We start from the raw sequence: 22246 nt of genomic DNA on the forward strand, positions 1-22246 counted from the left end.
ACTCGCAGACGCTCGTTGCAAACGGTTGGTGGCTCTCAGTCGAATTCGAGTGCAAGTTGGAGCTGCGGCATCAGTGGCAGTGGTCGAACGGGGCAAAGGACCACACTACATACCGACCGCCGAGCGGGGGCATAACCGTTGACGCACACGCAACCGAAACCATAAAAGGGGCTAAACATATAAATTTGTGTAGTAAAAGTGAAGAAAGCGAAAGAATCAAAGTGGAATAATAACAAGCGGATGTGTTGGCTATAGCTACAGCTCCTTGTAGGCAGCAAACATATAGAAAAGTGGGCTGCAAAAAGGCAAATTGAAGCCAAGAGACCTCTTTTGTTGCCTCTCCGAATACTGACTTCTGTCTCGCTCCCTGCATGTGTGTGTGTTTGAGTGAGTTGGTGTGAGTGTGTTGCCAATGAAAATGCAAATTGTTGGTAACAAATATTGGTAAAATGCGGAGGCCGACAGAATTTGTGCAATGCGAGTGCGAAGCGAGTGCCAAGTACAAATTTTACAATATCACAAATCAATAAAGGAATTACAATAATCCGGAAATAAGCTGCGAAAACCGCACAATGGAAACATAAATTAGCTTGGAGCAAAAAAGTGTTTCGGCCATCCCATCCCACCCGTTGTTCCCCTTCTTCCTGCTCTTCCTCCCGGCGTTCTTGTGTAATGGACGGGGAAGCCTGAGGACACCAGCAGCAGCAGCAGCAGCAGAATGTCTCAGCCGCGCGGAGGACGTGGTGGACGCGGTGCCGGGGGCGCTGGCGTTGGCCGGAAGACCCCCTCATCGTTGACCGGTCCGCCGGACGACTCGGCAACGCCCAGCGAACGTGCAACGCCCGCGAGTAAGGCCGACTCCGATCCCAAGGACGACAGCTCCAGCAATGGCGACAAAAAGGATATGGACCTCTTTCCGGCCCCCAAGCCGCCCAGTGCCGGCGCCTCCATACGCGACACGGCCAACAAGGTGCTCAGCCTGGCCATGAAGAGCGAGTGGACACCCATCGAAGCGGAGCTCAAGAAACTGGAGAAGTATGTGGCCAACGTGGGGGAAGATGGCAACCACATACCCCTGGCGGGCATACACGATATGGTGAGTGGTATAACTGGAACTCGTACTCCCGCAGGCACTCACCCGCCCGCCGCTGGGTAGAGTAATTTGTAAAATCAATTTTGTGGCAGAACGGGAATAGGTATAGGGAACAGGAACAGGAACAGGAACAGGAGTAGGCATAGGGAACAGGATGTATGCTATGTACAAACGTCGCCCTTATCAACGTCGGCGGCATTTTCCCATTTCTGGTTGTTTACCAGCCAAAATAACGACACACAGTGCACAGAAACAGAAACAGAAACTGGAGGCCAGGCCAGGCCCGGAGTGTTATTTGATAGCGCGTCCCAAATGTTTGGCTGCCAAGGCAATGGCTCGGCTCTGACTCTGACTGTGACTCTGGGTCTGGGCCTCGGTGGCGCACGGCCACAAGTTGCGCTGACTACCCAACCGATAAACTCATAAAACATTGGGGAAATTGAAGCGCTTCGATTTCAATTTACCATAAAAATATCAAACGAAAAAGTCGTTGACATAATATTAACGTTGCACAGTCGAGGACAACCACAGCCGAATGCTAATCAAATGCAGGGTTACAGGCTAGACATTGAAAAGGGGTAAAGGAACCAGCCACAGGGAATACGAGGGGATACGTCTGCCAGACTAGACTCTGCCCAAGACGATATTTGCATAAATATAGCCTCCATCCACGCTGCCAGAGCTATTTTTGCCTCTGCTATTTTCGCCTTACTTGCAGTTGCTCGAGACTTTCATTCAGGTCTCGGCTTGATGGGTTTGCTCTTGATTTCCTTATAATTGCGCTAAAGGCTCAGCCGACTGATGGAATCGGAATCTATGAGTATGTAAATGAACGAGTACTACCGCATATCAGCTGCAGATTGCGAAACCATTCCAATTCCATGATAATGATGATGAATATAATGAATTGGACTGCTTGAGAATGGGGTCAAGCGGCAGAGATTCGGGAAAATTGATTCGGATATCAACAGGGGTTTGCTGTTAGTAATTCTTTAGAGAACTTGGTAAATATTAAAGTATTATTTTAGATTATTTTCTAGCATTTAAATACATGGGTCTACAAGTAATCTACAAACAGCATCTGGATTTTCTGTAGCCATTTTGGTACCAAAAGTAGCTAATGATACAATGGGAACCTGTTGGTTGGTCAAATGAATTTTCTTCTGCTATTAAATGTAACATTTCTGAACTAGAATTAATCCGTTTTTAAGGAGCTAAAATTGAAGTGAATGTGCGAACATCAGAAAGGTAATTTGGGATACTTTGAAGAAGGTAGAAATAGAACTAGTGGACTTTGCTTTCAAAATGTTTCTGCTACAAGAAAATCTCACTCATGTTAGTACTTTTACATTTCTGATTGTATCTCTATCATATTCCGTTTCAGAATACCGGCATGACACCGCTGATGTACGCAACCAAGGACAACAAGTCCGCCATAATGGATCGCATGATTGAGTTGGGCGCCGATGTGGGAGCCCGCAATAATGTAAGTGTTTGGCTAAGAATAGCAATCGAAATTTAAAGTGGTTCCTTACTACCCACAAGAGACCGATATAGTCCGGACCAGCTGTTTCAGCCGGCGGTGCCAACAGTAGCCGCTGAAATTGTGTCAAATCAATAAAAACCGCATAATTAAATCTCGTAGAGGGAATGCCAGTGGGTAACTCCCGACACCAGCCACATCCACGCACTTTCCGCACGCACTGCTGGGAAAATGTACGCGGCTGCCCGGCGACTCTCCTCAATGGGTCAACCGAACAGAGCTTGGCCAATGGTCGAGTCGAGTTGGGTTGGATTGAATTCAGTTAACTTTAGCGACTGCGAGTTGGTTTTTTGGGTAAACACGCCAGAGTCCGGTTGGGAATTTCGTCAATGGTTCCTTAGGGTGGCATCTGAAATTTCTTGCTTTGATTTGTTTACACGTTTGATAAAGTAAAACATTAAGGGAATATATTTAGATAGAAGCTACAAGCGGGGATGTTATCATATCTACACTCTCATGAAATAAATATAAAGTCGGTCAGAAAGTAGAAGTAAGAAAAGTTCCTTCGAGAACCAATTGCTCTTCAAGTCATCGCTACAATTCATATTAAATCTTGAAGATGAAAGGTCAACGATGATGGCCATCATCATTATATCGTCTTCCATTTATAATCGTGATTATTGCCAATTTTTTTGGAGGATTTCGTAGCCTTTGCCCTGCAAATGAAGTGACCAATTGGCAGCGGCCTTTTGGCCGGCCTGGCTTTTGTGCCTTTGCATGCCGCAATTACTTAGCACATTTCATTCGTAGCTGCTCTGCCACAAGTACCACAGAGCACTCCACTTGCCTGTGGTCTTACATTTTGGGGCCCTGAAACGATAAAAATCCTTGACCTAATTACCAAATAATTGTTGGCAAACCCAGGGAGACCAGCGCAGACTTGGCGAATTAAATTACCAAAACAAACACAGAAATTTCTGTTTCATCAGCTCATAAAATAATGCTCAGAAATCTTGTTAGCTTATGGAGGAAGACGACTAAGTTTTGGGGATATGTTAAAGTTAGAATTGAGCACGCGAATGTTGGACTACAAAAATACAGGCACTGACGAGTGTTTCATTGTTATTGAATGTTAACAGGCATTATTGTACGATTTTTCATCCTTCAAAATGATCTTTAGGCATCCCATTCCCAGGAAAATCTGTTTGTAGATACATTTTTGGTTGATCCCATCTGAATGCTCCCTGCACAAAGTGAATCTACCATAAATTGACAGCGCAATCGTTATCCCTTAGATATCATTAATAATCTTTCGAAAGAATATTGAATTACATATTTTAATGCCCCACAATATCAGAATATTCTTCCTTTCCTTCTGTGGCTATCCTTCAAGATTGGATTGCATCATTTACTTAATTATTTTCATGACATTATATGTGACAAAAAGATACTTACATTACGCCATTCACGGCACACCTTACTGAGAAATACTTGAGGTTTTGCCCCTTTCTAAGATACTATCTTCCCATTTTAGTGTCACTCCCTAAACTTTTTCCTGAATGTAATTACATTTATGTTTGCTACAGCCACTAAGCCATCTAAATGAATGAAAAACTCAGCCTTACAGCCTTGCCTCTGTCCAAAGAGAAATGTTGTTTATTGCATTAGCAATTTGCAATTTAGGCAAATGTCAGTCCAAAGTAATTCCGACACAACACGACAGGTCGAGCCCGAGAGTCGTGACCATTGTAATGGCCATAAAGAATACTCTTATATGATGTAACTGCTGGCTAATTAACATTTTTAACTTCTCAACATCTTTCGGGTGGATCTTGTCGGGGCGGTGGCACGGCAACACCTCCTTGCAACTTAAAAGCCAATTAATCAAGCACATGACTGGAAAGTACGCCCCGTTCGTGAACTCCATTTGCGGCTTTTTGGGCCTGACCTTTCGAGTGTGGATAAGGAGAAGGACCTCGGCGTCAGGCGCCACATCCGCTACATTTTTATGGCCAGTGGCGTCATTAATATGCAATTTTAATTAAGCTCAAACGGAGTACGACTCCACTGCGAAGCCTCTCCATGTGTGGCGCTGACAGCGGGATAAAAATGTGCTCCATCATTTGTCACTCCACCCACAGAAGTGCGTGTGCCAAAAATTAATTAACTTCATTAGCCGCTGGGGTGTGTGGAAGAATGCGGATTTATAATTATTTAAAGAGGACTCTCTGACTCTCCTGCAGGGTGTGTGACAATGCGGAGTAATAGTAATTGCCGGAATGACTTCATTTGCAACATCAGGGCGTCAACTGGCCAAGAAAGCGTAGCACACTTATCTGCGCCGCAAACACCCACAAAAACTGGGTCGTGCCTCTCTTTTATCCCTCCTTTCACCCAAGGCAAAAGGCAAAAATGTGCTGGAAAATTTGCGCTTCCGTTTTGGTTTTGTTTCCGGTTTTTGCTTTCGTTTTTCGCCAAGTAACAACAGACTGACACAGGCCCAAAGACGAGCCACGAGGCCCACCACGACTTGACTCAAAAAGTATGCAAAACAGCGCGTGAAATATTATCTGTCTGCCAGGCTGCCACTCGCTGCTACCAAGTCCAGGCCCGGCCCGGCCAGGCCAGGCCAGGCCTTGCCTCCTCGCGTGGAGTGTGGCTCTGTTTGCTTTGGTTTTTCCTGCTATGCAACGTCTTGGATTGCCTTTCTGGACATGTGTCAAAGCCGTCGACTCGACGTTATTCGGCCGGCTTGCGTTCGTTTTATGCAAATGAGCTAAAGCTGCGGCCAGAAATACTCGCAAATAAACCAAAAGAAACCGCAAATTTCACATGCAACGAAGCCCACACACTCTACGTGCGCCACGCTCAAGGGGAAATCCCATGGGAAAGTACTCGATTATTACACGCCAGGCGGTGTTTCAGTTGTAATTTCTTGGAAAACCACCTTTTGCGTTTTGAATTCTTAAAGTTGGAAACCAGAAAAGAAACCTTCAGCGAATGTATCCACTTACCAGCTCTGGTTTCCACCCACCAACCCGATGACAGTGCTAAAAGACCTTTCCATTACACATTCTTTCGCATATAAAACCAGTTCACTTCCGTTCTGGTTGAGAACAATGGGGAGGCTTAGTTATAAATTAAGTCAAAGCAGTCGACGGCTAACACATTGCGTTATGGCTCATTATATGAGGCAATAAATATTTAGTGCCATCGCCACAAGTCACATATGAGTCACTTTCGCACCCTATAATCCCCATTTGTCGCCCAAAAACAGGCCAACATTTGGTGGGACGTTATCTTTAAAGTTTATTTTCTTTTTGGTCATTTGGTCAGGGTCATAATTTTCCGTTCCACTTTCAGTTTTTGTTTCTTTTCGGGCTGTTCTGGAGCAGCTCTGATGCAGTTTTTGCATGTGAGGTTGGGCCACTGCAAGGGCCATTAAGAAATTCTAGTAAGTGAAAGTCCGCATGCAAGATTGTGGCTTAAGTAATCAAAGAAGGCACAACCACACCCTGATGCCTGGGCTCGGATTTGCTCCACATGCAAAGCGAATACCAGCGCTGACTTTGACCCATTGAACTGAACCGGCACTGAGTGCGGGAGTTTCCTGCGAATGAATTGCAATTGATTTAAGCTTCCATTCTGCTCTTTCTCTCTCTCTTGCAGGATAATTATAATGTGCTACATATTGCGGCCATGTATTCGCGCGAGGATGTCGTCAAATATTTGCTGACAAAGCGCGGCGTGGATCCCTTCTCCACCGGTGGCGTAAGTATTCCTTTCCAAACATCTACAATTTATTCCCATCACTCTCGTAGCCGCTGCACTCGTATTATTATGAAATTTTCCCTAATAGCCCACCATCTGGGGGGTGACACGTAAGGCGATGGCAGCACTTTGGTTATTCCCCGATTGAGGCAAGGAACCTTGGGGGTCTGCTATCAGCTTCATTAATGACGAATGCTTCACGGGCAATTTGGGGCCATTAGACGCATACTGCCAGGGCCAAAGGTCAGACCCGAAGATGCAACACTTTGTGGCTCGCATGTTGCATGTGACTTTGGCGGCAGCCAACAATAAACTGGCGACAAGGTTATGATGGCAAAGTCTCGACCCTATTAAATCCATGGCCACAGCTTTAAAGGAAGAGAAGGGAAAATAGAGTGTGTCGAGAGAGTGTTAGAAACAACTCGAAAACTCGAAGATTTAGTTGAAGTTTATACAGAAAATGTAACCAAGTTTTACTCCTGGGAATAGGCAGCCCCTAGGTATCCTCCGGGTCTTTCTGTTGCCTCTCAGTTTCGTGTTAGAATTAATACGATTTTCTTCATTTTTCTTGCCGCAGTGAGTGCTTGGGGGGCGTGTGCCGTGCCTAAATTACTGATGATTATCAGAAGAGAGCACCCATTAGGAGCGAAAGAGAGACAGAGAGCGGGTGGGATGTATGAGGCAGATGCAAACTTTTTTGTTTTGGCAACAGCAAAGTTTCAAGTGTTCGCCGTTGGCGTGTGTGCGTGGCAACATCCACGTGCCACACCTGCCCCTACACCATCCAACCAACACCTGCCGCTCCCTTCGCTCTCCTAACCAGAGCTCTGCTCCTGTGCTCCGTGGCCACCCACTGCGGCCTGTCAGTGTGAGTAGTGGCATAAGTTTCATTCTTTTTTTCCTCTTTTTTTTGGCTGTCAATCTGTGATATGAGCTTAGCGCGCTCCCCCGCTGAACTGGAGAGGAGGAAAAGTGACACGAATGTGCTTATAAACGCAAAAACGAGCCACACACCAATTCAGTAGCGAGCGGGATTTTGAACCGAATGGGAACTGTCTTTTGGGTGTGAACATTAACCAAATAGACGGCACAGAGCACAATAATTCCCTCCGTCTATTGCTCGTATATTAAGGTGTTGCCAGGCCAATAAGTGCGTGCCCCCCACCCCAACCTAACCAGTGTGTGCACACCTACGAAAATCCGTATTTAATGTGACGTTTTTTTGTATCATCTTTCAGTCGCGCTTTCAGACTGCGGTGCATTTAGTGTCAAGTCGGCAGACCGGAACTGCAACCAATATCCTGCGCACTCTCCTCGCAGCTGCTGGCAAGGACATACGCGTGAAAGCAGACGGCGTAAGTGTGACCAAGTGTGCATGTGAGTGAGTGAATGAATGAATTGCGAGAGTGGAGAGCCACAAGTGTTGATGCCAAGTTATCTGCGCTTGCAAGAGCTGCACATACTCGAACTCCCACTGCAGAGAGTGCAGTCACTCGACTCCAGTGCCAGGCGGTGCCAACGTAAACAGAGATCCCCAAAAGAACTATAAAACAATATTTAGTATGTATGCAAAAAAGTCAAGCAACATCAACAATAATAAAGAAAACACAATTTGTGGAAAATCGATACGCCAAAAACCGCCCACAGCAAATGCATTTCGACTAGCCGAAAATTCAGAAAGCCCACCAAAAAATAGGAGATGGTCCTGTCCCTCTTGCACTGAGAAAAATTTGTTTCTTAATGAACAAAATAACTGTGAGATTTTGATATGAGAACTGCACTGAATAGTAGCTATGTTTCATCGTATATTTAGATGGAAATTTTCATGTTGAATTGTTTATTTAATTAATTTTTAATTACTTATTATTTGTGAATTTATGGATGACTTTTCTGCACAGAAGTTTGTCATAAAAAAAGAACTAAAAGCAATGTTAAACTAGAAACCATGGAAAGAAAAGGCTATTCCGTTTTCTCACAGTGCAAAAATACGAAAGAAAACTCTTGGAAAAGTCAGCGAGCTGCCGTCAGAGTTGAATTACCATCAGCGTCATCGTGCCTCGCTGATTAACTTGCATTGGCTAACCGAAAACCGGGACCCCGCCTTCTGCACAATGCTCTCCCCTGTCCCCGCCATCAACCACAAAGGGGAAATGGTAACTGAAATGCGGAACTATTTGTCGCATCACGTGCACGGGTGCCAATGCACGGGGCGATATTTCCATTACGCACGCGAGGGGAGCGCATAAATTACACTCCGAATTGCCATCGACTCTATCCGCGGGCCACCGATTGATTGTCTAGACACAATGCTTGGCATCCATACGATACGATACTATGCGTTGGTGCTGCTCCGATGCGGTAAATGGCAAACAGCAACTTGATTTAAATCAATTAGAGCGAGAGAGAGAGAGAGAGGGAGAGAGCGGCACCCACACCACGATAATGGCACTGTCAGCCGAAATTAGTATGAAGAAGTATTTAGCCTTCGATGCGGTGTCTCTTTCTTCGCGGGACACCATCCAAATAGCTTAACAGTTCGACGCTGTTCGGGCCACAATGACACTGGCACGCACCTCGAGGCGGATTCCAGGCGCTCTCTCTCTCTCTCTCTCTCTCTCTCGGGAAAGGAATTTGCCACCCGCACGAGGGCGCTCAACTCGTTGCCAACAACAAACAAATAACAACAAGGTGGGGATACCAACAGAAAAAAGGGGGTCAAGTCGCTGTACAACTTGATTTACTTCCCTCGCTTCCTGCTGGGAACGATGGCTCCACCCCCACCCACTCCTCCTGCTGTCTGCGTTGTGGAAGGGGGGAGGAGCCTCTGGCAGTTTCAAAGTTGAAGCGGAAAGTTGCGAAAGTTGGCTAAAAATAGCGAAAGAACATGTTGCCGTTAACACTTCAGGCTCGAATTGGCTAATTGGATATTTATGATTATGATTGTGTGTGTGTGTGTGTGTATGTTTGTGTGTGTGGGGTTATCATAATTATGCATTTAGTGTGCTAACCAAGCAACATATCTCTCACCTAGCGTGGCAAAATCCCATTGCTTCTGGCCGTGGAGTCGGGCAATCAGTCCATGTGCAGAGAGCTGCTTTCTGCACAAACGGCGGACCAACTAAAGGTGAGTGCAAATCAACATGAAACATATACAAATGTTTCGCTTACGAAAACCATAATTTTAAATGCACTTAATACAGCTCTAAGCGGGATTTCAGAGATGGATAAGGTATCCTGTTTGTGGCCATATTTTAGAGCTGTAAAAAAACTTCCTTGGAAAGTTTTCTGGGGTATCTGTAACATAAAATCGACTTCAAACGGACTTAGAACCCACAAATTGGAATAGGCATGAATTTAGAGTCGAAGTAAGGGCTCTAAATGCCTTCCTGACTCGGGAAGAGATTAAAGCGAGTACATTGGAGAGCCAAGCGTTATTTCAGAGCTCTAAGAACAGAGCAAGAAACTTAGCAAATAAATCATAAACTTACTCCCTACTTCTGTAGCAATCACTTTCAACTCATCTGAGATTTCAATCTCAACTGCCAACCAAATAAATCATGCATGCAAATTCACATTCACATTCTACGCATTTGGCAATTGGAAAATTCAATGCTAGAGAACCCCCAAGACACCTCAAAGTTCCACCAAGGCCTCAAGCCTTACAACCAACTTCATTAATGCCAATCAAGTGTCCAGCTTGGCTGTCAGATTGTGTCCACATGTTGAGCCTTGAGCTGTACGCAAACCAAGTAAATACATCAAAAATGTAAATTCCTTTACTCTGCGCTACGCACTCGATGGAGAGTGAAGTGCGGCAACAGTGCAGCGGGGCAATAGGGAAAAGTGCAACAGTGCGCGACATTGACAAAGTTTGCGCAAAAATTTCAATTTGCGTGAAGCCCAACTTTGTGGCAATTCCGCGAAGTTGAAGTGCAACACATGCCAAGAGCAATGCGTGTCGATTAAATTAACCGAAAGGGGTGCCCCGAGGGAGTTTGCGGGTTAGGGTTCAAGTTAAAGTTAAAGTTGAGGTTGACTTTGGCCGCTGGCAGAACACGCAATCAGTCGGCAAGCAAACTGGGTCAAATGTGTGGCCAAAACGCAGCTCAACAGCGGGGAGGGGCATACCTGGCCTGTGCCTTCCGCTTCACTAAAATAAAATGCGCTAAACGAAGTGCAATTTCTCATGCTCGAATTTCGTTGGCAGGCAACGACGGCCAATGGAGACACGGCCTTGCATTTGGCCGCCAGACGGCGGGACGTGGACATGGTCCGGATCCTGGTCGATTACGGCACCAACGTGGACACGCAGAACGGCGAGGGACAGACCCCACTGCATATCGCTGCCGCCGAGGGCGATGAGGCTCTACTCAAGTACTTCTATGGCGTGCGTGCCTCAGCGTCCATTGCGGACAATCAAGGTGAGTGCGAGTTCCAGTCCGAAACTGGACCAAGGATAATGCTAGTTATAATGCCATCTATTCCATGTTTTCCGCTTCGTTTTGCAGATCGCACTCCGATGCACTTGGCCGCCGAGAATGGGCATGCGCATGTCATCGAAATACTGGCGGACAAATTCAAGGCGAGCATCTTCGAGCGCACCAAGGATGGCAGCACACTGATGCACATTGCGTCACTCAATGGCCATGCTGAGTGCGCCACGATGCTCTTCAAGAAGGGTGTCTACCTCCACATGCCCAACAAGGATGGTGCCCGCAGCATACACACCGCCGCCGCCTACGGCCACACGGGCATCATCAACACTCTGCTGCAAAAGGGCGAGAAGGTGGACGTGACCACGAATGTGAGTTGGGGGAAGGTTGTACAATACAATCTATAGATCTTAGTATATATTAGGAGCAGAATTACAAGATGCGGAGAATAATTATCGTATAATATAATAGTTATCCGATTGTTAAGACTTTTGGTAGCTCCGCTCCCATTGCCTTTTTGTTAATTTTTGGCACGAGTAAAGCAGATGGAATGCAGCATCCCAGTTCAGTCAGCCAAGCAGGGGTCTTTTCCTTCTCGAATGTAGATCTAGATAATATTTCGAGTATTCTTTAGGACAACTATACGGCCCTGCACATAGCCGTGGAGTCGGCCAAGCCTGCGGTTGTGGAGACGCTGCTGGGATTTGGTGCCGATGTCCATGTTCGTGGCGGAAAGCTGCGAGAGACGCCGCTGCATATTGCAGCGAGAGTGAAGGACGGAGATCGCTGTGCCCTCATGCTGCTGAAGTCGGGCGCCAGTCCAAACCTCACGACGGACGACGCCCTCACGCCGGTTCATGTGGCTGCGCGTCATGGAAATTTGGCCACGTTAATGCAGCTGCTGGAGGACGAGGGAGATCCATTGTACAAGTCCAATGTGAGTAGAAAAATGATCTCTATAGATGCATTATTCAGTGATAAACTCTCTTTGTAGACGGGCGAGACACCCCTGCATATGGCCTGCCGTTCGTGCCACCCGGAGATCGTGCGCCACCTCATCGAGACGGTGAAGGAGAAGCACGGCCCGGACAAGGCCACGACGTACATTAATTCCGTGAACGACGATGGCGCCACGGCGCTGCACTACACTTGCCAAATTACCAAGGAGGAGGTGAAGATCCCGGAGTCGGACAAGCAGATCGTTCGCATGCTCCTCGAGAACGGAGCGGACGTGACGCTGCAGACCAAGAACGCGCTGGAGACGGCGTTCCACTACTGCGCCGTGGCGGGCAACAACGATGTGCTGATGGAGATGATCTCGCACATGAATCCCACGGACATCCAGAAGGCGATGAACCGGCAGTCGTCCGTGGGCTGGACGCCGCTGCTGATCGCCTGCCATCGGGGACACATGGAGCTGGTCAACAACCTTTTAGCGAATCATGCCAGAGTCGATGTGTTTGACACCGAGGGCCGATCGGCCCTGCACCTGGCCGCCGAGCGGGGCTACCTGCACGTCTGCGATGCCCTGCTGACGAACAAGGCCTTCATCAATTCGAAGTCGCGCGTGGGGCGCACGGCCCTCCATTTGGCGTCGATGAACGGATTCACGCACTTGGTCAAGTTCCTGATCAAGGACCACAATGCGGTGATCGATATCCTGACGCTGCGCAAGCAGACGCCCCTGCACCTGGCGGCGGCCAGTGGCCAGATGGAGGTCTGCCAGCTGCTGCTCGAGCTGGGGGCCAACATCGACGCGACGGACGACCTGGGCCAGAAGCCCATCCATGTCGCCGCGCAGAACAATTACTCTGAAGTGGCCAAACTCTTCCTGCAACAGCATCCGTCGCTGGTGAATGCGACGAGCAAGGACGGCAACACCTGCGCCCACATTGCCGCCATGCAGGGATCTGTGAAGGTGATCGAGGAGCTGATGAAGTTCGATCGGTCTGGCGTGATCTCGGCTAGAAATAAGTTGACCGATGCCACGCCCTTGCAGCTGGCTGCCGAGGGCGGGCATGCGGACGTGGTCAAGGCCCTGGTCCGTGCCGGCGCCTCCTGCACCGAGGAGAACAAGGCGGGCTTCACCGCCGTCCATCTGGCAGCCCAAAACGGACACGGACAGGTGCTGGATGTGCTGAAAAGCACAAACTCCCTGAGGATCAATAGCAAGAAGCTGGGTCTAACGCCCCTCCATGTGGCTGCGTACTACGGACAAGCGGACACGGTCCGAGAACTCCTCACGAGTGTCCCCGCAACGGTGAAATCGGAGACGCCCACGGGGCAGAGCCTGTTCGGAGAGCTGGGCACCGAGTCGGGCATGACGCCCCTCCATCTGGCAGCCTTCTCGGGCAACGAGAATGTGGTGCGGCTGCTCCTCAACTCGGCGGGCGTACAGGTTGATGCGGCGACAACGGAAAACGTGAGTCCATATAGAAAATTCCCTTAACATTCAATGAAACATTTCTCAACATTTGCAGGGCTATAATCCACTTCATTTGGCTTGCTTCGGCGGACACATGTCAGTGGTTGGTTTGCTTCTGAGTCGGTCGGCGGAACTCCTCCAATCGACGGATAGGAATGGCCGCACTGGCCTGCACATCGCTGCCATGCATGGCCACATCCAGATGGTGGAGATTCTGCTGGGACAGGGCGCGGAGATAAATGCAACCGATCGCAACGGTTGGACGCCACTGCATTGTGCTGCCAAAGCCGGTCACTTGGAGGTGGTGAAGCTGCTGTGCGAGGCCGGTGCCTCGCCCAAGTCCGAGACGAACTATGGCTGTGCGGCCATCTGGTTCGCCGCCTCCGAGGGCCACAACGAGGTGCTGCGCTACCTCATGAACAAGGAGCACGACACCTACGGCCTCATGGAGGACAAGCGCTTCGTCTACAATCTGATGGTTGTGTCCAAGAACCACAACAATAAGCCCATCCAGGAGTTTGTGCTGGTGTCCCCAGCACCAGTGGATACGGCCGCCAAGTTGTCCAACATTTACATGGTTCTATCCACAAAGGTGAGTCTCCTGTGAGCCTTTACCCTTCCGAATCCCTTTACCTTTATTGGTATTTTGTAGGAAAAAGAACGCGCCAAGGATCTGGTGGCTGCTGGCAAGCAATGCGAGACGATGGCCACCGAACTGCTGGCTCTGGCTGCCGGCTCCGATTCAGCGGGCAAGATCCTGCAGGCCACCGACAAACGCAACGTGGAGTTCCTCGACGTCCTCATAGAGAACGAGCAGAAGGAGGTCATTGCCCACACAGTGGTCCAGCGATATCTTCAAGTGTGTGTTATGAGGGAGTCCCCCGTCCCACTGGAATAATCTTGAACTAAACTTTGCTTGATTCTGCAGGAACTCTGGCACGGCTCCCTGACCTGGGCCTCCTGGAAGATCATGCTGCTGCTTGTGGCCTTCATTGTGTGTCCGCCCGTGTGGATTGGGTTCACCTTTCCCATGGGCCACAAGTTCAACAAGGTGCCCATCATCAAGTTCATGTCGTACCTCACCTCGCACATTTACCTCATGATCCACCTGAGCATCGTGGGCATCACGCCCATCTACCCGGTGCTGCGCCTCAGCCTGGTGCCCTACTGGTACGAGATCGGGCTGCTCATCTGGCTGAGCGGACTGCTGCTGTTCGAGCTGACGAATCCCTCGGATAAGTCCGGCCTGGGATCCATCAAGGTGCTGGTCCTGCTGCTGGGCATGGCCGGGGTGGGCGTGCACGTGGCCGCCTTTGTGTTCGTCTCGAAGGAGTACTGGCCCACGCTGGTGTACTGTCGGAATCAGTGCTTCGCTTTGGCCTTCCTGCTGGCCTGCGTGCAAATCCTCGACTTTCTGTCCTTCCACCACCTGTTCGGGCCCTGGGCCATCATCATTGGCGACCTGCTGAAGGATCTGGCACGCTTTCTGGCCGTGCTGGCCATCTTCGTGTTCGGCTTCTCCATGCACATAGTGGCGCTGAATCAGTCGTTTGCCAACTTCTCGCCGGAGGATCTGCGGAGCTTCGAGAAGAAGAACCGCAATCGGGGCTACTTCAGCGACGGTAAGTCCAGACGTTTGCTTTGCTTTACTCCAGTCTACTTCTCGTTAGTTTTTGGTTCCCATTTTTCTGTTTCTTTACTGGAATGTTTTCTCGCAAAACTTCCTCCTTTAACGTGTTCAATGTGTCTTGATAAGTATCTGTATCTAACCTTCCTTGAATGAACTCTGTCTATGTGTGTGCTCAATGTTCACCTAAGAAATAATACTCGTACAACCACATAATACAACAATTGCATGCTCAACAAGTACAAATAACAAAACCAAAACCAAAACCAAACCAATCCAACAACAGCAAAACCAAACCAACTCCTCCCCTCCCCTCGATGTCGTGTCCACACTCGCTCCCCCTCTCTGTCTCCCCGCCCATACTAATCACATTCTCTCTGATCTCAATGCATCAAACACAGATGATATGCCCACTCCGCGACCCCCTCCAGCGGAGAACTATGTCGATAATCGCTTCAGCGAGTTCCGACGCAAGCACAAAGATGATCGTAAGTCCAATTGCTCTCTCTCTCTCTCTCTCTCTCTCTCCCTGCCTTGCATGGTCCACCCATGTGCTCCTACCCACCCCTACTCATAACGGAGCTGGAGCCACTCCACTCCACTGCTCCGCTCCGCTCCTCTCCTCCTCGCCTTCGATGTTGTGCGTAAAAGTTTTATTGTCATCTTATTTTCCAGTGCTATGGAAAAAGCAACAGCTCCCCGCACCTCGTTCCTTACAACAAACAGCCGTTACGTTAGCCTTTGCTCGTTTCAGTTACAAAAATCTTTCGTTTGAGGCATGTTTTCTGTGTGGGGCAGGACTCCCGGAGAGGGACCCTGGGGTCCTTCCCATCTTTTCTATATCCTTGATGTTGTGGATCAATGTATCATAGGTATCATACCCAAAGCTTTATAACTTTATTTTTCCTTTCCTTACATGAACTTGTGCAGCGAGAAGTTTTCAGTTGAATTGGATTTTAAATTAAATGAAAGAAAAGTTATGAAAACAATTTCAGTTTTATTTTATTTACCTTATTTACTTTATACTTTATTTTATTATTAATAAATGTCATGGACACTTATATATTTTCGAGGCAACTGCCACTCAATCTTTCTAAGCAAAGTAGCAACAAATTAGTCAATCCAAAAAAAGTTACTTATTTTCCATTTAAAAATTCTTTAAAATTAAATAAACTTGTTTTCCGATCCCTTAACCGTCTAAACTGTTCAACAGTAAATATTTGTATTATAAATTTCTTTGATATAATTTTCCTTTTACTGATTTTAGTCGATGTCTATCCAAAGAAAATCACTTGAAGCGTGTATCAATTGATATTTTCCAATATTGCATGTTGATGTTTAGCCAAAGTCAAAATCTGTTTAAATATATAGAATATTATTCGTAACTATCATGCGCCGTATACTCTGCAATAAATATTCGCAAATGCCCGCCTGCCAGGGGCTTCCAGCTTGTGCCCGCCCGCTTGCCCACCACCAAATTCTGCACCCGAGAACGAATCGAATCGAATCGAAGCGAATCGTATTGATATAACGATCCTCGAACTGCCCAATGCGAGATCTGCGATCTGCGTTCTGCGAATGTGTTCTGCTGCCGCTTTTGACGTGTTTTCCACACACGCACTCACCCATCCACCCAAAAATATGTAACCAACAATCTACTACTACTACTACTACCGCTCGTATCTCGCACACACGCCTGTGCCATGCCTGTATCTCTCCGATATACATATATGCGGTGTAATGCCAAGCCATGCCATCCAGCATCAAGTATGAGTCAATGTCAATGTCAATGAATAATGTGAATGTGTTCGGTGTTAGGACCCATGACGCCATTTCTGGCTTTCGAGCGTCTGTTCTTCGCCGTCTTCGGACAAACGACCACCCTGGACATCAATCCCATGCGACACTTGCGTCCCGAGTGGACCGAGGTGCTCTTCAAATTTGTCTTTGGCATCTATTTGTTAGTGTCTGTGGTTGTACTCATTAACCTGCTAATTGCCATGATGTCGGATACTTATCAACGCATTCAGGTTTGTATTGACAAGGCCACTAATCCAATATGTCTCTCTCTCTCTCTCTCTCTTTGCCTCTCTCTTTCTTTTACTTAAACATATTATACATAAACTCTGCTCTTTGTTATTGAATGATTTTATTGTTTATGCTTTTAACGGTAATAACTACAACAACCCTGACCGTACCGTCAAAATTTGAAACACAATTGGCGTTCCTTGGGGTTGGTCGACGAATGGGCCAACCGCTCGTCGCACAAATGGGCGTCCGTTATCTTTTTATTTTTCAATATAATTTCCACGGTGTGTGTGTGTGTGCGGTGTGTGTGCGTGTCCGGAAACGGGGGTGTCTCTCCATGGGGCATATCTGGACACAGTGCGCATGCATCCGATAAACTCGTTCGAGTTGCTATTCTTCGCCGTGTTCGGTCAGACGACGACCGAGCAAACGCAAGTTGACAAAATCAAAAATGTAGCCACGCCCACTCAACCGTACTGGGTTGAGTATCTGTTCAAAATTGTCTTTGGCATTTACATGCTGGTGTCGGTGGTTGTCCTAATTAACCTGCTGATTGCTATGATGTCAGACACCTATCAACGAATCCAGGTAGTATTGCTAATGGCGCTTCTATTAAGCAATCCTTTTTCAACCTTGCTATACATACAACATACATAAATATTATTATATTATTATACCTAAGGATCTTCTTTATATATGATGATAATCAATCTTGAAGTCTCTTTCAGCAAAGCAACGATTTTGAGTTGAGATGTTCTGTCGAAATGTTATTAGAGATTTCTTAGAGAATTGAACTTAGAGAACTTTTTGCTGGCACATTCTGTAGATCCATCAACCGCCTGCCAGACTTGCATCTTCCAGGTTTCATTCAGGAAAACTCAAACCTCTAGCCAAGTCTGAGAGATACACTTTCGCAGCAAACTGTGTCTCAAAGATGGAAACGCCTATGCCGAAACAGCCACACAGCCGTCTTAGACTCGTACTAGTGCCAGTAGCCCATGCAGTTGGAAGTACAGTAAAGCTTAGTGTTTAGCCTTAGACGAACAGCTAGCGCCTAGCAGGAGCCAGCCAGCCAGTGCTGGCCAATGCATGCTTTAAAACGTGTTGCTGCATGTCCATATATGTGTCTGTGTTTTGTGTGTCCTAGGCCTAAGTCTACAGAGATATACCAATGAACACGTTAGGTTTTGTATGACAATTTCGGGAGAAACTTCCAGCAGAGATTGCCATCCAAAACGGGCGTCTGCATTTGCATATTTCCCTTATTGATCCTTTTTGCAGCTCTTAAGTTACGTATATTTATAAGCCAAACGAAAGAAACTGAAAATTACCCGGCTTCAGCTCACGAAAACTCATCCCGTGTATCTACTCTGTGTTCTTGTACTCCTATGTCATGCCTCATCCAACCATCAACGCATCAAAACACTCTGCCAAACAAAACAAAACCTATGAAATGCTAGGCACAATCCGACATCGAGTGGAAATTCGGCTTGTCAAAGCTTATACGCAATATGCATCGCACCACAACAGCGCCCTCGCCGCTTAATTTAGTTACCACCTGGTTTATGTGGATCGTCGAGAAGGTCAAGGTAAATCGAAGAATTCCCCAAGCAACGCTCTCTGTCTATCGTATTCTGTCTACTATCTGCCAACTATCAGAACTGTCCTTCGGACGGGTGCAGTCCGCTGCCTCTACTGACCTTTTCCCCAACCCATTTAAAGCAATTTGGCAACAACCGCAAAGGAATCTCACCAATTGTGAATGTTGTCCAGCCACCACTCTGCACTCTACACACCTACCCACTCTCCACCTGGCACTTTTCTGTGATATCCGAGCACCTGTCAGCACTCTGGCACTTGTCACTGAGAATATGCTTTTGATGTCCAACCAATTGCTGATCGCCGTTTATGTTGTGTCTCTTGTCTTGTATGTCATTCATGTCCTGTGTCTAATGCGCCTTGATCTTGATCAAACTCACACAAACGCCAAACGCCTCGCACAGGCACGCATGAAGAAAAAGAAGCGTCCAAGTCTGGTACAGATGATGGGAATACGTCAGGCCAGTCCCCGCACCAAGGCCGGCGCCAAGTGGCTATCGAAGATCAAGAAAGGTGAGACAAGTATGTATCGCTGCAGTTGCTACTCGATAGCATGGGTATCCCCCGTTGGTCAAGTGCGGGAGTTCTGTAGCTAACAGCGGGCTGTCAACCAATCTCCATCTCCATCTCCATCTCTAACTGTCTCTTTCTTCACGTGTAAGACTGTCGCGATCTCTGTCTCTGTCTCTTTCTCCTCTGTTTCTCCTGTCTCTCTTTCTCCTAAACATTGGCTCGCTCTAGCTCAAAAGTTCTTCCTCTACTTCCAACCTTCCTTCACCCTCTGGCTGGGGGGAATTTGGCATTTCTAATCCCATTTTGTTTGCCCCTCAGACTCGGTGGCACTGTCGCAGGTGCATCTCTCGCCGTTGGGATCGCAGGCCAGCTTCTCGCAGGCCAATCAGAACCGCATCGAGAACGTGGCCGACTGGGAGGCCATTGCCAAGAAGTATCGAGCTCTGGTGGGCGACGAGGAGGGCGGCTCCCTCAAGGACTCGGATGCGGAGAGCGGATCCCAGGAGGGCAGCGGGGGTCAGCAGCCGCCGCAACAGGTGGGAAAGAGGGCCGCCATTAAGGCCGCCTCGGAACGCAAATAGATTAATTCGCACTCTGAATGGAACACCACAGAAACATTCCCTTGGATTTCTTACTAAATTAGTTTCGATTGCAGGTCTAAGCTTCACTTCACTCCACTGTCTACTGTCTACTGTCTTCTCTCTTCCAACTATCCTTCCGCCACCAACTTCTCTCTATCTCTTCTCGACTATCCAACCGCCTGTACTGTCTGTCCTGTGCTGTACTCCTAAGCCCTAACCCTAACCCTAACACTAACTCTAAGCGAACCTACTGCTAAGCCGCACTAACCCTAAGTTAAGCTTCACCTTCCTGTGGCCTTAAGGTAAACTAATTTAGCTAGAATATTGAAATTGTTTTGGGTAACCTGCGAAGCGCCTCATCAGATAAGTTTCTTTATTTTTGGATATCATTTCTACGACAATTATGAATGATGAACAACAAAACAAGTTTTCCATATTCGATATTTTTGAAATAAGTCAATTTTATGAGTCCTTTTTGGACTACTTTGCCCGACTCTTTGAACGAACTCCTAGCATTTTGTATTAAGCTGAATCCGACGATGAGCGATCGAACATAGCTACTAATTATCTTAGTCTGTAAGTATCCCTAACTTTAGCTTCAGTCGGAGTTTCGTCAAACCAAACCGTTTTGTATCGTAATACCGCCAGATCTCGCATTGTTTTCCAGATCTCATTGTCCAGAATATAGAAATTTCGTATTTTCTAAGCTTGATTCATTTTTTATAAGAAACCTACGCCTACAAATTGTTAATTGTACTTAATTGTAAATAAATAAGATATATTTGAAGAAAATGGTATGGCAACATACGCCCCATCAAGATTGTGGTATACGAAGATCAATATTGAATTCCAATTTTGAAAACCCGAACGAGCATCTGGAACGAGATATGTACAGTGGGGAGCAATGATGAGTACATGTTCACATTAACTGACTTTCGTCGCCCATAACTTCTAAACGCATAATGCAAACGTAACCAATTTTTTTGTAGATATCAATCACTCTATCCTTAACAAATAGGCAATACCAGAAAAATACAAATGTGAAGATTTTAAATAGCGAAAAATAAAAAACTAAAAAAAGTCGCATGTACTCATTTATGCACTTTTCGTTGTTTTCACTTATTTAATATTTCAAAATTTTCTAATCAACAATATGCCTGCAGATTTGATGTTAAATATTTTTTTGGTTATATTCTAGTAATACTAACATCAAATTAAGACATTTCTCATAATAATCGAAGCAGATTTCATGAATTTATTAAATAGTGCCTATGTTGTACCTGAGACAGAAGAAACAATATCCAGAAAATTTAAATATTATTGTGTAGCTTACTGAAAATGGCTATACGACAGCTAATACTGCTGAAAAACATGGCATTAGTCAATCGGTGGTGATCAGAGCGGAAAAGACGCGAAATTTTGTCCCGAAACAGCAAAGCCAAGGTCGCCCTAAGGCGCTAGCAGACCCAAAAGCCACACTAATAATGTCGCATTTTAGTAAGAAGGACTTTCTAAGGCCCAAAGAGGTTATTTTCGCATAATACTATCAATTTTGGTCTAGATGGCTAAGTATGGCCATCGTACCACCACCTGAAACATTCTTACACCATTTAACATCTACCGGCATGTATCATGGTTTGCTTGATATGATGTCCTTAAAGCCTTTTTTCGGACTTACGCTAACACTACTGCCACCCATATGATTATTTGGACTCATCAGACCTGATAACACGTTTTCAATCATCCGTGGTCAAATTTTTATGCTAATTTGAAAATTTCGGGTTTGCTTTACCATTATTTACCTACCACGCGAAAAGTGCCGGTAGATGTTAAATGGTGTAAGAATGTTTCAGGTGGTGGTACGATGGCCATACTTAGCCATCTAGACCAAAATTGAAAATAACCTCTTTGGGCCTTAGAAAGTCCTTCTTACTAAAATGCGACATTATTAGTGTGGCTTTTGGGTCTGCTAGCGCCTTAGGGCGACCTTGGCTTTGCTGTTTCGGGACAAAATTTCGCGTCTTTTCCGCTCTGATCACCACCGATTGACTAATGCCATGTTTTTCAGCAGTATTAGCTGTCGTATAGCCATTTTCAGTAAGCTACACAATAATATTTAAATTTTCTGGATATTGTTTCTTCTGTCTCAGGTACAACATAGGCACTATTTAATAAATTCATGAAATCTGCTTCGATTATTATGAGAAATGTCTTAATTTGATGTTAGTATTACTAGAATATAACCAAAAAAATATTTAACATCAAATCTGCAGGCATATTGTTGATTAGAAAATTTTGAAATATTAAATAAGTGAAAACAACGAAAAGTGCATAAATGAGTACATGCGACTTTTTTTAGTTTTTTATTTTTCGCTATTTAAAAGCTTCACATTTGTATTTTTCTGGTATTGCCTATTTGTTAAGGATAGAGTGATTGATATCTACAAAAAAATTGGTTACGTTTGCATTATGCGTTTAGAAGTTATGGGCGACGAAAGTCAGTTAATGTGAACATGTACTCATCATTGCTCCCCACTGTACGTATGTCGTTACACTTAACATTCTACTCTCCACATTACATATACTCTACATGTAATTAGAAATCAGTGCAGGAAAATGTGTGCATAAATGATGGCGCCACATACACGTACATGTGTGAGGAGATGTAGGAAATATGTCAAAGAAATGTAACC

General features: G+C 46.3%; 1 protein-coding gene across 4 annotated transcripts; it reads left to right on the forward strand.

The window, feature by feature from the left end:
- Positions 1–403: 403 nt before the first annotated feature.
- LOC117902249 (serine/threonine-protein phosphatase 6 regulatory ankyrin repeat subunit A) lies at positions 404–20323 on the forward strand. 4 transcript variants are annotated; one of them, XM_034813504.1, is made up of 17 exons: positions 404–1096; positions 2478–2579; positions 6246–6347; positions 7586–7702; positions 9379–9471; positions 10555–10768; positions 10856–11151; positions 11415–11717; positions 11775–13202; positions 13261–13797; positions 13858–14064; positions 14134–14827; positions 15234–15320; positions 16651–16862; positions 18321–18449; positions 18864–18972; positions 19291–20323. In XM_034813504.1, the coding sequence occupies exons 1-17, from the start codon at positions 719–721 to the stop codon at positions 19551–19553; spliced, it is 5271 nt and encodes a 1756-aa protein (XP_034669395.1). In that variant the 5' UTR covers positions 404–718; the 3' UTR covers positions 19554–20323. The 4 variants fall into 4 exon arrangements, with proteins under 4 accessions (XP_034669395.1, XP_034669394.1, XP_034669393.1 ...); XM_034813503.1 differs by lacking the exon at positions 16651–16862 and adding an exon at positions 17219–17448; XM_034813502.1 differs by lacking the exons at positions 15234–15320; positions 16651–16862 and adding an exon at positions 17219–17448 and having other exon boundaries at positions 19291–19508; positions 19628–20322.
- Positions 20324–22246: the final 1923 nt, after the last annotated feature.

The sequence above is a fragment of the Drosophila subobscura genome, chromosome U, assembly GCF_008121235.1.
Source record: "Drosophila subobscura isolate 14011-0131.10 chromosome U, UCBerk_Dsub_1.0, whole genome shotgun sequence".
Taxonomy (NCBI): Eukaryota; Metazoa; Arthropoda; class Insecta; order Diptera; family Drosophilidae; genus Drosophila; species Drosophila subobscura.